The sequence below is a fragment of the Amaranthus tricolor genome, chromosome 7, assembly GCF_026212465.1.
Source record: "Amaranthus tricolor cultivar Red isolate AtriRed21 chromosome 7, ASM2621246v1, whole genome shotgun sequence".
Taxonomy (NCBI): Eukaryota; Viridiplantae; Streptophyta; class Magnoliopsida; order Caryophyllales; family Amaranthaceae; genus Amaranthus; species Amaranthus tricolor.
Genome location: NC_080053.1, coordinates 16,562,946 through 16,576,063, shown reverse-complemented (window position 1 = coordinate 16,576,063; position 13,118 = coordinate 16,562,946). Strand labels below are relative to the sequence as shown.

General features: G+C 31.6%; 1 protein-coding gene across 1 annotated transcript; it reads right to left on the bottom strand.

Moving 5' to 3' along the window:
• Positions 1 to 5,294: 5,294 nt before the first annotated feature.
• LOC130817834 (shaggy-related protein kinase alpha) lies at positions 5,295 to 10,035 on the bottom strand. Its single transcript, XM_057683758.1, has 13 exons — positions 9,707 to 10,035; positions 8,820 to 8,965; positions 8,634 to 8,726; positions 8,485 to 8,544; positions 7,543 to 7,815; positions 7,323 to 7,397; positions 7,089 to 7,145; positions 6,861 to 7,001; positions 6,730 to 6,780; positions 6,242 to 6,337; positions 6,069 to 6,152; positions 5,854 to 5,956; positions 5,295 to 5,754 (listed from the first exon to the last, which is right to left on the bottom strand). Exons 2-13 carry the CDS (start codon positions 8,925 to 8,927, stop codon positions 5,672 to 5,674), a joined length of 1,224 nt encoding a protein of 407 aa, XP_057539741.1. The 5' UTR covers positions 8,928 to 8,965; positions 9,707 to 10,035; the 3' UTR covers positions 5,295 to 5,671.
• Between the last annotated feature and the right edge of the window lie 3,083 nt (positions 10,036 to 13,118).

The window sequence follows — 13,118 nt, the reverse complement described above, 5'->3', positions numbered from 1 at the left end:
CGGCCAAAACAATATGTCTCTGAAGGTGTGCGGCAGTTGCCAAGTGAGAATAAAATTCATTTGACCGAACAACGTACTATACGTTCGACCAAATGTACTTGGATATACGCCTCTTCCAGCAGTAATTTCCATGGACATCAACCTAGCTTGCCTAACTTTCTATAATTTTCCAATGTTGCCTAACCTTTTTAAAGCCTTGCCTCACTTTCATGAATAAATATCCAAATACCTATTTAAGCTCCAAACTCTGGGGAGTTCTCCGCATTTTGTCAAGCACAGAATGCTTAGACCACCAATAAAAAATCCAAACAAGTAACAACAAAAAGAGTTAAATAAGTAGAAGTAATAGCATCAAAGGCATCACCTTTCTAAAAAGAACACTCTCCTTCACTGATCTTACAGCCAAACAATGGTCAAGTTGTGAACATATATTTGTATCCCATATTTTTATCCTGAACTGCAATTGAAGTGAAAATTTTCTTTTGATATCAAATCATCTTTATATAATATTAATAATATCATCATTTAACCAAATGATCATTAAAACTCAAACTCAATTTGGCTTTTTAAACCAATACCAATTTCATTTGCAGGATACCTTTCAAACAAAAACCAAAACTCAAATGCTAGTAAATTGGTCCCATTATCTGTATCTATTAAGTCTCATTTTTATTTAAACAACTATCTAAAAAAATGTAATTTCTAACGAAAAATTAAATGTACAAAAACCAAAACCTGAAATTATTTTAAAATGAAATTGTTTCTAAAGCCTTTATTGCATAAAAAACAAATTCAAATTTTTTTTATTAAAATAAATAAGTTAACAGTTTGCTAGAGATTGACGTGGGAAGAGAAATTGTAAATCCCCTTCTTTACTAGAACTTGCAAATCAAGTCAATTTGCAAATCCCCTTCTTTACGAATCACAGTCTTAAAGTTTGTTTTTTTGCGCATTACTGACTCCAAAGTATCAAAGTCTACACTATTTAGCCCAAGTGACCATTGACCAATTCAAATGATCTTTGACCAGGCTAAATAACCGTTGACCATCATTGATCACCTTTGACTTTTGTTGACCATCTATAATCAGCTTTGACTTTCCTAATTACCAATTGTACCCTTACGTCTTAACAATATTTTTACTCATCATAACAATATTTATTTCAAAAAACGGACGACGTCGTTACTCTTATAGGGTAACTTTTTAGGAAATCCGGTGAAAACAGGTACTTATTTGTCTATTTTCTGATACGTAGACCGCAAAAGATATTTAACGTTGTTTTTATCCATCAAACCAATTTTTTTCAAAACACGGACGTCGCGATTAACCTTATGGGGTAACTCTTTTGGGATTCCGGTCGAAAAAAGTTCTTATTTGCTTATTTCCCGATACGTAGACCAAAAAAAATATACATTGTTTTTAGCCATCATAATGATATGTTTTCAAAAAACAGATGTCGCGATTACATTTAGATATCTTTTTCGGACTACATGTCGAAAAATAGGCGAATTAGTACTTGTTTTTACCGAATTTATTAAAAAGTTACCCCATGAGGGTAATCGCGACGTCCGTTTTTGTAAAAAGTATTGTTATGATAGCTAAAAATGACGTTAAATATCTTTTTCGGTCTACGTGTCGGGAAATAAGCAAATAAGGACTTGTTTTGACTGGATTTCCAAAAAAGCTACCCCATGAGAATAATCGTGACGTCCGTTTTTTAAAAAAATATCGTTATGAGGGATAAAAACGACATTAAATATCTTTTTCGGTCTATGTATCGGGAAATAGGCAAATAAGTACTAGTTTCGACCGGATTTCCGAAAGAATTACCTCATAACATCTTGACGTCCGTTTTTTGAAAAAAAAATCATTATGATGGTAAAAAACGACGTTAAAGTGCTAAGACATAACGGTATTGTTGGTAATTAGGAAAGTCCATGGATAGTCAACAAAAGTCAAAAGTGATTAGTGGTGGTCAACGGTCATTTAGGCTGGTCAAAGATTATTTGGTTAGTCAACGGTCATTTGGCCTGAATGGTGTAGACTTTAATACTTTTTATATTCCAATAATGCATCAAACATGCCATAACACTCCCAGCCATTAACATCAAAATTTAAAAAAAAAAAAAAAAAAAAAAAAAAAAAAAAAAAAATCGATAACATAAATAAATCAATGTAGATGATAATATTTCAACTTCAAAGCAAAAATCAGAGGCACCACTCTAAACCATATGATGGTAAAACCTTAGGCGGACTCCAGATTAATAAAATCTTCATTTATTGAAGATCCACCATTGACATCTGTAATTCTTGTCTTCTTAGATGATGGAGGGGTTCCTTTAAACAACTTCTTACAACTTTGACTCTTCGATTTTGAACTCTTGAACTTTAGAGATTGGATAATGGTGAACTGTTTCACTTATTGAACAAACACACACTTCTTCCCCAAGCATCTTGAGCATGGTAGTAAGAGGATACTCTTCTAACATAACATCCTTAAATATTGGAGCAACACCCAACCCAATCAATTGTTTCAGAAATTCCTTCATTTCAATTGTTTGCTTGTTGTATCATCATACAAATTTTTGTTTGGTGAAATATTAGAACTCATAGTAAAAAAGTTTTTGTATGGTGAAATATTAAAGCTCATTGTAGAGATTAATTGATCTTTTGTTTTATAGTAGAATACATATTGGGAATTATGAAAAAATTCAATTTTTTTCTATGGAAATTTTTTTCTTGGAATTGTATTAATGAAAATGAAGTGTTTTTTCTTCAATTTAAATAACAATTATAGCAAGAATAATACTACGAGTAATTTCCCTTGAGATAAACATTTATTTTAATTCTTTTTCTTTTCTTTTTTTTATTAGTTACATTTTTTCTCCTTTAAAAAATTTTGTTATTTTTTAGTTACCTAATAATAATAATAATAATAATAATAATAATAATAATAATAATAATAATAATAATGAGACTTTGAGGGACTGGATGAAAAGTCCGAAATACTCCATCGATGGTGTTTACAGAGATCTAATGGGAATCACAGATAAAGTAATGTTGGGCAAATGCAGTATGGAACCGAGCTGTCATTTTCAGAAGCCGCTTCGTGGTCTGGCTCACTTACCATGAAAGACTCAAAACAAAACACCGGCACAAAAGTATGGGAGTGGTGGATGATGATATATGCCCCATTTGTGGAATACAAACTGAAACGATTGAACACCTTTTCTTCAATTGCAACTTTAGCATCCAATGCATGAAAGCCCTTAAAAATTGGATGGGTGTTAACTGGAACATTAGGAACATGAAAGACATGCTTCGAGAAAACACCGTATTTCCAAGGCAAAATCGCGACTCATAGCTTCAGTCTTCTACAACCTCATATACGCTATTTGGAACGTTAGAAACGATGCGGTATGGCATAAGAGAGTAATGACAATACGGAGGGTCGTAGACACCATAAAAGTTGATTCCAAATTCAGATTTGCCACCCTATCTCTAAATGAGGCCACTGCACTCTGGTTGAGAAATCTGTAGTTAAACCCGATCATACTGTTCGAGTAATCTGTCCCGCCATGGACTGAGTAACTCCAACAAGATCCCTGCGGATAGCTGGTGCCTGTTTAGCTTGTTGGCAATTAGCTTACTTGTTTTGTATGTTCCATTTTTGTAGCTTTTAGGCCAAGTGCTTGTACCTCCGTGTGTGGCTTTTTGAGAGATCCCGATTTCTCCCGTGTCACATGAAGAATGAGGTGGGAAACTCTTCCTAGAAGGTGGGCTCCACTTTCACATTGATGCAATTGATAAGGAGAACCCCGGATATCTGGCTTTATACCCTGATTGTAAAGTATTTTGTTTGTGATTAATAGAAAATCGTTTGTCAAAAAAAAATTAAATAAATAATAAATAAATAAATAAATAAATAAATAATAATAATAATAATAATAATAATAATAATAATAATAATAATAATAATAATAATAATAATAATAATAAGAAGAAGAAGAAGAAGAAGAAGAAGAAGAAGAAGAAGAAGACGACTTTGAGTGACTGGATGAAAAGCCCGAAATACTCCATCGATGGTGTTTAAAGAGATTTAATGGAGATCGCAGATAAAGTATGTCGGAGCTGTCATCTCCAGAAGGCGCTTCATGGTATAGCTCGCCCATGAAAGACTCAAAACAAAACACAGGATTAGGAAACTATGGGTTGGAAAAATCTCAATCAGAATGAGCCTTTACCGACGCCTAGTACTGAAAGCCTGGAAGATTATATCTTCACAAAGATGGTCATTAAAAGTATGGGTTTCACCTTCACTCTTGATAGTTTATACTTTGTAAGCATAATTATGAGCTAGTCTGTATCTTTGTGAGTTTGCTCTTAAGGCGTATTCTCTGTATCTTTAATTTTGTTATTGGAACCGACATTGAAGATATTTGGTAAATGGTTTTTTGCTTGGGTTTTTATAAAGCCAACTGAAAAGGCAAAAAAGTATTAGATAATGACTTTTATACAGCTGAAATGTTGGCTTTTAAGCCAATATAAAAACCTACTCTTGTTTCTTTTTTGTTTGGCTTTTGATTTCAGCCGGCTTTCAAGCTAAAATAAAAAAGCAACTCTGGTTAGCTTTTTTGTTTGACTTTTGACTTATTAACCCACTTTTTCTCTACTAAACAACCAACAGCTAATACCTAAATTTATCAAATATCTCCATAAACAGCTGGCTTTTTTAGTTAGCTTAAAAGCCAACAAAAACAGCCAACATATTCCAGCAGATCAAACAATCCCATTAAAAAAACCAACAGCCAATTGCGAAACACCCTATTATCCCCATTATATTATATGTCAATGTTGTTGGATGACTGCTACAAACAAGCTAGAATCAAGTTCGAATTAGGATAGATTCCGAAATGGCAATTGAGTCCATCAAGCAGCTGATGAAGAGCTCACGAATTGTTTTTATGGCAAGCTTAGTGTAATTCTCCTATAATTAGAATAATTGCTTACAACAAAGATGGACTGTTGCTCAAATTACGTGATCCGGTAATTTATAAACAATTTCTTTTTGGAAAATATGTATGAACATGAATGACCTCTAAACTATCAATAAATCCATTTTTCTAATTAATTACTTTTAAATAATCACTTTAAAACTATAAAAAGTAATTAATTTAAATCTCTAAGTAAACAATTTATGATTATAAGTGAAAACTTTAAAACAATAAATATACATTAAACCATTCTAATAAAGATAATCTCAAAGATTAAAAGATTAACTCAAACTAAGCAAATGAGAGCCTCAACACACTACCATGATACATCTTTTGGTTCTTGTAACAACAAATCAATACATCACAGTTTTTTTATCAAATCATTCGGTACATTTGTTTCCAATACATTACATTAAATCGGGAGGCAACAATTAGACAATGTTCATAATCAACGATAACGAAAACATAACTCGGAATTCGGATAAAGATTTGCTATTATTTTTATGATAAGTTACAACCAGTTAGATATAGAAACCACATAGGATTGAAGGGGGAAAATATACTAGGATATATGTAAAAGGAGTAAAAGGCATAGATACTCGTAGATTAACAAACCGAAATCTTCCATAACGGTAATCCTTTTCTTAATTCTCATAATCTGACCGTCATATTTGATTTCAGAGCCCAAGAAACGGGCATTGCTTCCTCTCGTGTTCGGGGATCAATCTGACAATTGTTTCTGCAGGCACCCCTTTCAACTCTGCAAAAGTAATTTGGTTGCAGAACAAGTTTAGGTCGTGTCGATAAAAGGTAGGAGTGAATAGAGTGAGAAAATCATGATGCCTTGATTGAATCTTACCGTGGGGCTTGAAATTAAACAGTGGTGGAAGGAAGCGTCCATTTGGTAAGCGTGTGTTGTGATCTCTTAGCTCGTCAAAAAAGGGATGAGTCAAGGCATCCAACTAAAAAAAAAAAAAAAAAAGACATCTAAGTTCCGAATGATATTTTTAGTTACAAAAGAAAACTACTGATGCAGAAAGGACAATGCCAGTGCTAATCAACGATAACACTTACAGCTGAGCATCGTAGGTTAGGAGAGTACTGCAGTAATCTAGAAACAAGATCAACAGCCTCAGGAGGCATTCGTTTGTGGAATATCTGGCGCAAAAAAGAAAGAAAGGTTAATATGCAATGTAACCGTTGAAAAAAAAAACCATAAACTGTATATTTGAATTCCTGAATTTGACCTTGTGCCATGGATGCGCTTTAATTTGAGGGAATTTGAATTCGGTGTAATTAGGGTTCATACATTTGATTTCTTCTCTTGTTGGTGTGCCCAAGACCTGAGAAAATAATCAAGCTGTTAATTCCCAAAAGTAAAAGAAGATCTCCAAAAGTAAAAATGAATACCAGCCTCCTAAGTTAAAAGACAATTTTGTCAACAAGTCATTTTACCCAAATTTCCACAACCCCACCAAAAAAGATAGGCATGCGCATGCGTGAGCTAAGTTTAGCAGAAAGCTTTTCACTAGTCACTGCTAGAGATACCGTCACCTTTTGCGTGACATGTGAACAAACAGTTAGATTACGTTTACTCATAAAGAGCCCTAAAACTCCAGCCAAAAGACCTGAAACTTGGACCTAACTATTGAGGCCAGCTTCAGTGCGTCACCATGGGGCTTTCGAACAAATGGCCTAAAATCACAAACATAAAGAATGCATTTTTTTTTTTTACCTTTATTATCTCTACAAGTTGATCAACTCCACTCTCACCAGGAAATAGGGGCTGACAAAATAAAATCACAAAGACGTCATTAATATACTTATAGACCCCAACAAGAAATGAGTGAAAGAGCAACGAACTACCTGTCCAAGAAGCAGCTCTGCAAGCACACAGCCGGCAGACCAGATGTCTATAGCGGTGGTATATTCTGTTGCACCAAATATTAGCTCTGGTGCTCTATAGTATCTTGAGCAGATGTATGATATATTAGGCTCTCCTTTCACCTGCGAGATAAGAAAAGGAGGTAAAAACATCACGTCGATATATTTCTGAAGCAGACTGATTCATGACTATTAAAGTTTTCCACATACCAAAACTTTGGCACTTCCAAAGTCACAAAGTTTGAGCTGGTGAGTATGAGGATTTACCTACATAGTTACCGCCAAAAGTAGTTAAGAATTCAACACTAATATCTGATTCATAAACAATCACCACTACAATGTCAAGGTTACATATGTTCAAAACCATAAGCAGTTAATAGCGTTTGTAAGTAAATCCAAACGCCACAACCAACTAAAAGATAATTTCATTGCTTATAAACTTACTAGGAGATTTTGAGGCTTGATGTCACGATGACAAACACCAATACTACGATGGATGTACGACAAGGCTCTGAAAATCTGTAATATATCAGAGTGAAATTGTTACCAGTCCACGAAAAGAAGAAAACAAATGGGGATAAGGAAACAATTATATCCACAGTTTTAGGAGTAAAAACAAAAACACATTTTACACTATCAATTGTTATAAATTTTAGATTGGTACCTGGTATGAGTATAATTTTACATAAATCAGGGGCATTCTTTGGTTCATTTTATTATAGTGCTTAATCACCCGGTGGACTGTTTCAGGGACATATTCTAGCACCAAATTGAGGTAGAGTTCATCTTTATCCATGGATGAAAAGAAACAATGTTTCAACGACACTACATTCGGATGGTCAAGGAGACGCATTGTCTGCAGTTCACGATTTTTGTACCTCTTGTCTTGAAGAACCTTCTTTATAGCCACAGTTTCCCCTGTCTCTAAGCACTTTGCCTACAAGAATAACAGAGCATGAGTTAACAAACTATCTAGGTCAATTAGACATGTGTAATGGGCTTGGGGCCTATGGGGGCTCAAATCTGACCCTTTAATATGCGGTCTTTAAACAGGCACTTTATTAACATAAATGGGGCAGGCTGAAAAACACGCTCTAGAAGAGCCTTAAACAGACCATCATTATTGTAGACATTAAAATTCTATTCTTCAAACTGACCTAGTTTTGAAGCTAGTGACTTAGCTCTAGTTTGCATCTCAACCTATTAGATTTGAGGGTTATGCTATTTTGTACTATCTTTGCTAACTGAACCAGAAGAAAGTAAGCTTAAAATTCTATTGTAATTCTATAATACAACCGCTAACTGATAAATTATTGCTGTGAGCACATTTGCTATGCATGATACTATGACGTTTTGAAGTCCTCAAAAGGCAATTAAAAAGTTCAGTTATCAATAAACTATTGCTACTAGTGTCTTTCTTTTCAATACATACAAAATTCAACTGGGTATATAATATGTAAAGTATTGTGATTTAAATTTTGATGAAATGGGCAGGTCCAGACCAGGTTGAATGGGATTGTCCCCTTTTATTTTAAGAGTGACCAGTCCAGCCCACTATAAAGATCTAGCCTCAATAGAGTCTCATCAATCAAAACGATAATTATACCTGAAACACGACTCCGAAAGAACCATGTCCAACAACACGCTCTGTCATGTAGCTAATGGTCTGCAATTATGTAGAAACGGAAGTATAAGATGAACAGCTAATTCATTAATATACCTATTGGCATGGTAACATCTAACATGAAACTCAACCTGCTTAGGCTGGCCGTTCTTTCCGCCAATTGTTGTCACTATAATATGCCCAGTTTCAGCGCCATTACCATCAACAACTGCTGTCTCCATGTCCTAATCAACCAAAATCGTAACAGCTATCAATATCTAATTAACAATTTACAAGTGAAGCAATGACAAAATGTCATAAAAAGAAACATTATTCACCTTCTCATCTCTGATTTTCATATCATTCATTTCCTCAGGAAGCCTATCAACACCATGGCTAGTAGAGTCGGTAATACCACAAGTAGGCGCCACGCCTACAGAAGCCATTTATTCCAAGTGCCTATTTACTTCAATCACTCATTCATCTAACAAGTAAAGAAGAACAAATAATTAGATTGACAATATACTATTAAAGGAATCCATTTTCATAATAATTTAAGTTGAAGTGATATGAAGTCATGAACACAAAACAAAACAACCCCACATGATGAGTTGATGATCATGGGTATAAAATGAACCCATCTACCCCATAAGAAAAGATGGATCATAGCATAGCATCAACTTTCAAGTTCAAGCTTCAGATCATTCTATAATCTTGGTAAATGTGATTATACATGAAATCAACTTTACAAGTCACTTTTCTTCATGGAGCTCAGAGCATGTATGTAAAGCATTTTTCCAACTAATGGTATAATAAAATTGATGAAAAAGATCTCCAAAAAGGATAACCATCTACTATAACCAAAACATAATAAATGTTCTCAAGCTCAACCATTTCATAGCTTACTTGACTCATTAAAATCATTTCTTATTTCAACTACAAAAAGGGAAAGATTCAACCTTAATTTGCAGTATAATTTGCACACAAAAAAGGAAAAAATTACCCACATAACAATTTATAAACATACTAAGCAAAGGAAGAAAATCAAACAAACACAGAAAAGATAAAATACAACACAAAAAAATGAGCAGATCAACAATAACAGAAATGATGCATCAAAAAGCAAAACCCTAAGAAATAAACAACACCAAAAACAAAACTGAAAAGAGCAGCAGAATTGCAATGCAAAAAAAAAGTGAAGAACCCATAAAGAAAAATAAATTACCCATCAAATGAAGAGATTTACAGACAAAAAAGGGGTGATTTTAACGGCGCAAAAAATTCAGCGGTTTAGATCAAAAATATAGGACAGAGAAAGAGAAAGGACTTTGAAGAGAGAGAGAAAGAAAGGGGATGAGTGTTTGTTATTTCCTGGTCTTTTATTTTTCTTTTAATTATTGTATCAACATTTGTCCTACACACTCAAAGATGAAAGCTTTAACAAATACAGTTTCCACCTGTTCAAATGTGATCTGACGCAAAAACTTAAATTGGATTTGAAAATCCGATCTGATAGAACTAAAATTGCACCCGAACATAAGAACCGAAAATTAGAAAACTGAATTCAATAATTAGAAAACTGAATTCGATTTTGTGGTTTGTAACTGGCATATAACTATTAATCGAACCGAAACCTAATAGTGATCAAACTGAATTAAATCCGACCTGAATTATGCACGGAATTGAACTCAATCCGGCTAAAATCGACTAAACCCAAATCAATTTATAGTCGAACTTTGATAAATCCAACGAATTTTAACCGAACTGTTGTAACTTTAAACAATTTTTTATTGAAAACAAGTTAAAACTCTATGAACTTTATTATTGATTTTAGTTTTTCAGATTATTACGCCATCTTATTCTCTTTACTTGTCTCATCTGGATTGGTCGCGAATTTTAAGGGTTGTGAGGAGACCACTTAAAAGATGGTAGTTGGGGTATTCTAAGAGAGTAGTATAAGTGCCCGTGCATTGAACGGATTGTGTTAGTTCAGCGGTTTATATAATCCACATTTTAAATTATTGTAAATATTTATTTTCAATTTTATTTTAGTTATTTATTATTAGCAAAATAAAATTACAACGACAACATAATTGAGAAATACATTAATGAACATACATAATTATCTATAGATATGTAGATACTCAATATCGAATGCAATAGTATCATATGTCATTTTCCAATTGAATACATTATGTATTTTACATTTAGTTACATTTATCAATTCCATTGCACAATATTGATCGTTGGAACTCCCTTATTTAGTGTTTATTTTATAATTACAAATGGTAATTTAATACAATAATATATTGTTCTATTAAATAATCTTGTATAATCTTAAAATATTGTTAATTATTCTTTTATTTATTAATTAATAATTGAATATATTATAAATATTATAAAATTTATTACCATTCATATAATCATACAAAAAGATAATTTGTTTCTTTAGAAAAAGTACATAAATATTCTCTAATCTTTTTAGATTCTTATTTAAATTGTAAGACTTAATGTAAAATTTTTTTTAAATAACTTACTTTATTTAGCTTTAAATTAATTTAGAAAAACAAAGTGACACATTTGATATTTTGAGAAATTAGCATTTGTTATTTTTCAGTTAATATTGTTTTATATGATATGATTTTCTTATATTTATTAATTAATTACATATATTGTAAATATTATATAGTATTTATTATCATTCATATAATCATAATTCATTTCTTTAGAGAAAGTATATAAATATTCTCTAATCTTTTTTATTCTTATTTAAATTATAAAAATTAATGTAAAAAATACTTTTGAATAACTTACTTTATATAGCTTTGAATTAATTTAGGAAAATAAAGTGACGTATAATCATTCTTAAACCTATTAAATTGATTCATTTGCAATACTTTGAAAAATTAACATATGTCATTTTTCAGTTTTTTTATCATATTGTAGTCATATAATTATAGAAAAAGATAAATCGTTTCTATAGAGAAAGTTAATAAATATTCTCTAATCTTTTTAGATTCTAATTTAAATTGTAAGTATTAATGTAAAAAATACTTTTAAACTATTTACTTTATTTAGCGTTAAATTAATTTAGGAAAATGAGACACATAATCAATCTTAAACATATTAAATCGATCCATTTGGCAATACTGTGAAAAATTGACATTTGTTATTTTCCAATTCTTTTATGATATTGTATTATTTTTATTATATTTTAATAATTAATTTCATATATAATGTAAATATTATATAATTTGTTACTATTCATATAATCATGCATAAAGATAATTCGTTTCTTTAGAGAAAATATATAAATATTCCCTAATATTTTTAGATTCTTATTTAAATTGTAAGAATTATTGTAAAATAAATACTTAATAATTTACTTTATTTTGCTTTAAATTGATTTAGGAAAATAAAGTGACACGTCATCAATCTTAAACCGATTAAATTGACCCATATCGCAATATTGTCAGAATTTGACATTTGTTATTTTTCAGTTCTGTTATTATATTGTATGATTTGATTAATTTCTAAGCTTTCTCTTCTTTTTTCTAATTAAAGGAGCTTTTTTCAATACATTCAAATTTAGAGGCAAAATTAAAAACTTTTTTCCATTTCATTAAAATTACAAAATTACATTCTCTAAATTTTAATTGAAACACTACAATTGTTCTTCATTAAATTTACAAAAATTACACAATGTAAATTAGAGATTCAAAAAATTAAACAGAACTAATTCTTCAATTCTTCCTTGATTTCTTCAACGTTTTTTAGACGGCTACCGATAATGAACAACCTTCTTGTCACATGCGCATTTGGATATTAAATCTTTCATTGACTTCAAGTTTAAAAAAACAAAGAGAATATGCATTTTGTTTAAATTTGATTAATTGGATAAAAAGAAACCAAAAATTTGATTTTAAAATAAAGCCATCAAATCTGAATACTTTCCCGAAATAGAAGCAAATAATTTCACAATGAACCAAAATTTCACAATGAACAAAACAAAAAAGAAGCAAAAAAAGAGGCAATAATTTGGCGTATACTTAGAAGCAAAACAAAAGCAAAAAATTTCACAATGAACCAACAACAGTTCCAACAAATAAACCAACAGTAAATTGATGGCTTAATAATAAAATCAGTTGTATCTCTCTCAGAGGACAAATTATTCTCATCATAAAGAACCCATAAAACAAATCAGTTGCCTCCTAAATCCAACAAAAAACATAGCCTCCTAAACTTTAAGTCTGGTGGCCTTATGAACTCAAAATCTTATATAGGTAGCAAAAGATTAAATTTTAGGGTTTTTCAGTAGCTAAGAATCAAAAATAAAAAATCATAGGGCAAAAAAGAGGCCTTAAAATCATCACAGACCACAAACATGCATAAAATCGAGCAACAAAAATGAAATCATCACAAGTTAGGAGGAAAGATAGATCCAAATGAACAAACCCATATCAAAGGAGAGAGAGGATAATCGTACAAACCCAAATGAGGAAGATGAAGAGCCTAATGAACAAACCTATATCAGAGGAGAGAGAAGGATAATTTTGCACACCCAGATAAGAAAGATGAAGAACCAGATTAACAAACCCAGATCAGAGGAGAGAGAAGGAAAATCGTACAAACTTATA

What these genes read in the sequence shown, in the direction of transcription:
- LOC130817834 (XM_057683758.1), bottom strand. Translation starts at nt 8,927, where the DNA reads ATGGCTTCTGTAGGCGTGGCGCCTACTTGTGGTATTACCGACTCTACT. An exon ending in TAAAATTATACTCATACCAG is followed by an intron (nt 7,398 to 7,542) that starts GTACCAATCTAA and finishes GATATATTACAG; the next exon opens with ATTTTCAGAGCCTTGTCGTA. An exon ending in AACTTGTAGAGATAATAAAG is followed by an intron (nt 6,338 to 6,729) that starts GTAAAAAAAAAA and finishes TTATTTTCTCAG; the next exon opens with GTCTTGGGCACACCAACAAG.